Here is a 6,269-nt window from a genome sequence, read left to right as displayed (position 1 = left end):
TGCTATTGTCCGGTTCTGCACTAGTGGCGGTTCCCATTTGGTTGTTTGTTTTTGCAAAGAATATCTCGCTTATTGCTAGATATACCATGTACTCGCCTCTAGCAATCTCGACATGGGTCATGGCTCGGGCAACGTATGGGAGTTTGCCTCCCTGGTTTTGCCTCTTGTTTTCTACGGGATGGATGGTTTAGGTGCATATATTTTCTGTTTAACTCTCGTTTCCCACTATTTTTTTTCTTGTTTTCCTGTTTCTTTCACCTTAATTTTTCTTTCGTATTTATTTTTCTATTCCTTTTTTCTTTTTTATACATTTATTGTTTTCCCTTTTGGGGTTTCCTTTCTCCTGTTTTTTCTGTTTATTTCTTTTTGCCTTTTCCCATACCATTTATGAAATCACTTTATAAAAAATGGTCCCCATGTATCAAGATATGTTTTGTCATGCACTCCCTCCGTTCCATTATGTACTGCATATAGATTTTTTGAGAAGTCAAACCTCACCAACTTAGACCTATTTTTTAAAGAAAAACATTGACATCTAGATTGCCAAACATATATATCATTATACTCCTCATAAGAGATAGTCTCATACTACCTCCGTCCAGAAATAATTGTCGCTCAAACGGATGTATGAAGATGTATTTTAGTGCTAGATACATTTGTTTGAGCGATAGTTATTTTTGGACGGAGGGGGTATTTTATATATTTGGTATTCCATATATAAATATTTATCTCTATAAATTTGGTCAAAGTTGCAAAGTTTGACTTTTCAAAAAATCTATATGCACTACATATTGGAACGGAGAGAGTATTAAAAATGTGCATGTGTATTAAAAACGTTCAACATGTATTAATATTTTATTATGTATTAAAAATATTAGCTACTTATTAAAAGATGTTCTTTGTGTATTAAAGAATCATTTATTGTTTAAAAATTTTGACGTATTTCAAGAATGTTTTACAATTTATTGAAAATGACAAGACTTTACTTAAAAAACATTGTTGTGTGTAAAAAATATTTATATTTCTCTAACAATAATCCACTTGTTTTTTAAAAAGACCATGTACTAAACATGTTCTTCGTGTACTAAGAAAATGTATTTTGGGTATTAAAAATAATTAAACTTTATTGGAATTATTCATCCTGTATTTAATAATATTCATCATGAATCATCACAAAACACCCGCCTAGTGCCTAGTGCCTTTCGATCTGGACCTTTAGTACAAACCATTAACAAGGTTCTATGTATGGATACTATTTCATGAACAAAATCAGGAAAAAAAGACACAAAAGATCTTAGAAACCAAACACAATTGGTTTGAATGATATTTTGTTTTATTTTGAGAAACTTCCATATTATAAATTTAAAAGATTAAAAACAATAAAGTTGCTAAGATAGAGTATTCTATTTTACTCTAATCACATATTGTATTTATTTTGAACTTCTAATCTCTAACAACCTTCTATCTATGAATGTTATTTCAGGAACAAAATCAGCATGAAAGAAATTGAAATGATTATAGAAACCAAACACAACTGGTTTTCTTTTTGAGAAACAGCCTATAAAATTAAAAGATAAATAGAAAAAATAATTGTTAATCGTAAAAAATCTCTATTTATTCGCAGCATATCTGAGCTTAAAATTTGTACAATGTAGTACCTTGAGGATTTGCTACATCTCTTTTGGGGTGATGTTGTTGACTTGATGGCTAAATCTGTTACATTGTAGGATGAGAATCCAAAAGCACACATGGAGGAAATGCGAACCACAACTGGAGTGAATAAATGAGGTCGGGATGAAACTTTTGTCGGCGCAAGGTGCTTTTCTTCATGATCATCAAGGATACTAAGTATCAAGTCAGAAATGTAAGACCATGGAGTTTGTTATATGTCGCCAAGGAAGTGCCCGAGATCAGATGGCTATCTTCACTATAGAAAGAAAACAATAACTGGTAGTCTTGTTTGTGTTGGACACGCTGATTATTACATGTTGGTACACTCATTTTCCAAGCTTGCAGAGGTTGATATTAGGGTTATTCATGCTAGTGTGCTAAAACTTGAGGAGACTTGCCTAGATAGAAGAAAGAATAGGCAGAAGCTTGGATGCCTTGCAGAATCTACCAAGCTAAGCAAATGATGCTCAAAGACATGTTTCAGGCTGCCGTTTTGGATGGATTGCCAATTTGCCAAGTCAGTAAACTGGTGATGGGTTATCATTCTATTGTCGAGAAAAGAGATTATGTTTGTAGTTCGGGTCTCATGATCCTGAACCAGAAGGGTCCAAATAGCGGACTCTCTTGCAAGATCTTGCTAAAAAAGTGACCAGGAACACCAAACTGTATCTGTACTTGTACCAACGATTCCCATGGAGATGCCCGTACACCCCTAGTTCTCTTTGGTGCAAGCTTTGCCAAAAAGTTCTGTATAGTCATCGCCTGCCAGATTTACCAGCTCCAATGTAAGAAATATCCATGGCCAAGGCCACCAGGAGGTTCATTTTAGTTTACCAGTTTTCACTCTTTCTTACTAATGGAAAACCCACATCACGGTTTGTAGCTAGGCATATGTGGTTCGTAGTCCTTGTGTTGCCAAGAAATGGTTGGCGCCTATGGTCACTGCTTATATCGTCAATTGTTATTTTTAATACTTGTTTTTTTTCCTCCGCATAGGCATGGCTTTGGTCTTATATGACTTTGCTTTTTGCCGGTGTGGTCGGTTAGTGCGTGTGTTTATTGGTTGTGTGCATCCTAATTATGCAGAGGCCGGGTGTGTTTAAATTATGATTGTATCCCTCCATGCTAGGTTACGAGTCAATAAAAAAACACCCTTTTTGAAAAAAAAACTAGGCATATGTTGTTGTACCAGAATGTTTTCGCCTCATGTCCATGGAGCCTTGGTTCTTTTTTACTACTGGATTTAGCTAAGGGTATACCTCAAGTTGTATTGGTTCTCTTGTACCTCAACTGCATCTTTAGCGCTGCAAGTTGTTCCTTCAGACAATCAAATCATCTTTTTCCACTCCACCTTTTCTATTTGTCGAGCTTCAGTCCCCTCTAATCATTTCTCTCATTCTGACTTCTGTTTTTTGGCAGGAAAATGCGTTCATCTGCATTTGTGGCTTTTGCATCTATTTTGACTTTAACAGCAGGAGCTCTGCTTCTGCATTAACAGGGGAAGGGATCATTTGCTAAAGATCAAGAAAATTTGAAATGAAAATGATTCAAGCAGGACCCAGCTAAAACCGCCAAATTTAGCATTGCATTCACCTAGCAATCCTCTCCAAATATTCCGTCAAACTCCCTATGATATCCGCAAGGTTTGAATGCATGTCAACTACAGTGGCAGCTCAAATGCCTCTGTTCCTGGCACTGCTTGTTGCACCCTCCGAAATTTTCAAATTCCTCCAGGCTGCCTCGCAGCATGATGTCCGTTTGCTTTTATATGGCACCAACGGTAGAGGTTTGAATTTTTTATATGGCGCCAAAATGAGTAGAGAAAATGAGAAAGCTAACAAAGCCTGGACATTAATTTTTGATATGACGCAAGATTCATGAACTAACTATAGAAATTCAAACTAAAAACTTCTATGTAAAGAATCTGATGTGACATGCAAGCACACCTTGAACATTAAAGTAAACAACAACAATACTATTTCTTCAGATTCACGCGGCACAACTCTTACAAGGTAGTAACATCATCTAACACAAATGAGGAACAGCTCCCGTAACCAAAGATGGCGAATTGTGAATGGTTCTTGCCAATGCATGTAACTTAGAATTCATATATCCATACAAATGTACAATACATAGAGAAATGAATCAATAGAATAAACACATGGGTGCGCTGCCTCTAATTTATCTCAAGAAGCTAATCTGAATCTAATGCATTGTGACTTTCTGAGCACTATCGGTCAAGCTGTTCTTGGCCTCTTGCCATATGGATGACAAGTCCACCAAGGAAAAAACTTGGAATGATTGTTTCAGAAATTAACAAGGCTCACCAACTTCAGTTTTACTCAAATGGCAGCAACAGTATATAGGTTAAGAGGAAAACTCATGAATTTAGCTGGCAGTACAGAATTTCAAACTGCAAAGATTGTAGATTTAAAATCAGCGGTTTCTATCTGCAGACTTGGAAACAATCAGAGTAGATAAAATGACAGCAAATTAAATTAGACAAACCATCATAGGAGAAACTTGCTGACATAAACAAATGGCATCAAGAAGAGTCTGAACTCTGAAGCGACACGCAAGCACAGACGAACATTGATTCAAACAGCAACATCACTATTTCTTCAAGTCCGCAAGCAGCACAATTCTTACAGAGATTGTAACATCGTACTGTTGCCAACTACGTACACGACGCCTGCCACCATCAGCTCATGACACAGACGATGAAGCCTAGGATGAGGTGAACTTGGTGACGGCCTTGGTGCCCTCAGAGACGGCGTGCTTGGCGAGCTCGCCGGGGAGGACAAGGCGGACGGAGGTCTGGATCTCCCGGGACGTGATGGTGGGCTTCTTGTTGTAGCGGGCGAGCTTGGCGGACTCGCCGGCCAGCTTCTCGAAGATGTCGTTGATGAAGGAGTTCATGATGGACATGGCCTTGGAGGAGATGCCGATGTCCGGGTGCACCTGCTTGAGCACCTTGAAGATGTAGATCTTGTACGTCTCCACACCCTTCTTGGCCTTGCTGCCCTTCTTCCTGCCCCTCGTCTTCCCCTCGCCGCCGGCCTCCTTGGACGCCGGCGCCCGCTTCTCCGCCTTGGGCTTCTTCCCCGTGGTGGTCTTCTCGGCCGTGGCCGCTGCCGGCTTCTTCTCCGCTGCCTTGGGTGCCATGGGTGCTGGTGGTGGTGGTGGTTCGAGCGTGGGGCTTGGTGTGGGACGTGAGGGGGTTGCGGATGCTGTGGTGTGTAGAGACGGAGGGGGCGGCGAGGTTATGTAGGGAGCGGGGAGGAGGAGGGAGGTGGGCGGGGAGGCTGGTGCCTCGGATCCATGCCGTGGACTGGTTCCAGCCGTTCGGTGATGCTTGAGACGGACGGACCCGATGCCCTTGGGCGCGGATCGATGACGTGGCGAGAACGTACGTGGGCGCGGCGGCAGACGACGACCTCGTGCTGGAGCGGCGCGGATCGATGGCCGGTTTGGCTGGAGGATGCTCAAGAGAAGAAATTCACACGCCACAGGTCTCTCACTAATGATTTTTATTTTATTTTTAGGGAGGTCTCTCTCTATTGGTATTTTTTAGGGAGGTGTTCCTGTTGATTCATCAACAACGGGATACAGAAGATGGGGCAGTCTTTGTTTTTCTTTAGAGTTAAGGTTGTGTTCGGCAGCTCTCCGCTCTGCAGCTCCGCTCCTCGAGCGGTCGGAGCAGAATGGCCCGCAACCTAATTTTTCAGAGTTGATAAACTGGCGCTCCGTGCGCTCCCGTATCCTACGAAGGCGGATGACTGCCGAACAGGGCCTAGGTATGAGAGTTATTATTTCGCAAAAAAAAAGAAGTTGGAGAGTTGTCAAATCCATAGATTAGAACCCTACAAAAAAAACATCGATTAGAAGTGGGTATTACAAGAACAACCCAAATAGGCAATGCACCACATAAGCATGTGCTAAAAAAGAAGAATAAAAAAAGGGCCGCTCGGCTATTGAGAAAAATCACGCCATATCTGAACGGCTAGGGCCTAGTTAGACTGGGCATGAAGGACCACATTTCATACAACATGCCGGAAAGGCAACACCTACTACACACCCAGCCGCACACTTGAGCGCCTTCGCCGCTACCAGACTGCACACCGAGATTTGTTGCATTAATTCGGGCTAATCACAAGATTTGTCTGTGAACCACGACGACACCAGATAGGAATGATATGTCTGATAAATCAAACATATGTCGCTTCGATCCCACGAGGTTGGCTCACATGGCTTACCCCGGCGCACCTCTCATGTAAAGGATGCTCCTACTACCCACCGTCGATGAATCATCATCGTCGACCCCATGTTTGCCTCACGGGCGAAACCACGCTAGTCGTCGCCGACCAACTCCACAAGCCGTGCGTCCCTTCGACCGGCACATCCAAAGCTATGCCCTCAAGAGGGAATGCGTGTGACGCTAAGCAAAGCTAACAACACTGTCACCGCCCAATTCGGTAAAAAACAGATCTAGGTTTTCCACCGTAGCTTGTTGAGAGGGAAATGGAGGATTGCCACCTTGATGCCTCCAACAAGGAAATGATGCTCGAATTCACTGTCGTTGGAGTACAGATTTCGCT

At 41.8% G+C, this 6,269-nt stretch overlaps 1 protein-coding gene across 1 annotated transcript; it reads right to left on the bottom strand.

Moving 5' to 3' along the window:
- Nucleotides 1-4,184: 4,184 nt before the first annotated feature.
- Nucleotides 4,185-4,922, bottom strand: LOC119319469 (histone H2B.2-like). Its single transcript, XM_037593946.1, has one exon. It carries the CDS (start codon nucleotides 4,834-4,836, stop codon nucleotides 4,399-4,401), a length of 438 nt encoding a protein of 145 aa, XP_037449843.1. The 5' UTR covers nucleotides 4,837-4,922; the 3' UTR covers nucleotides 4,185-4,398.
- Between the last annotated feature and the right edge of the window lie 1,347 nt (nucleotides 4,923-6,269).

The sequence above is a fragment of the Triticum dicoccoides genome, chromosome 6A (assembly GCF_002162155.2).
Source record: "Triticum dicoccoides isolate Atlit2015 ecotype Zavitan chromosome 6A, WEW_v2.0, whole genome shotgun sequence".
Taxonomy (NCBI): Eukaryota; Viridiplantae; Streptophyta; class Magnoliopsida; order Poales; family Poaceae; genus Triticum; species Triticum dicoccoides.
Note: the sequence above shows the minus strand (reverse complement) of the source record. Positions and strands in the feature narration are given on the sequence as shown.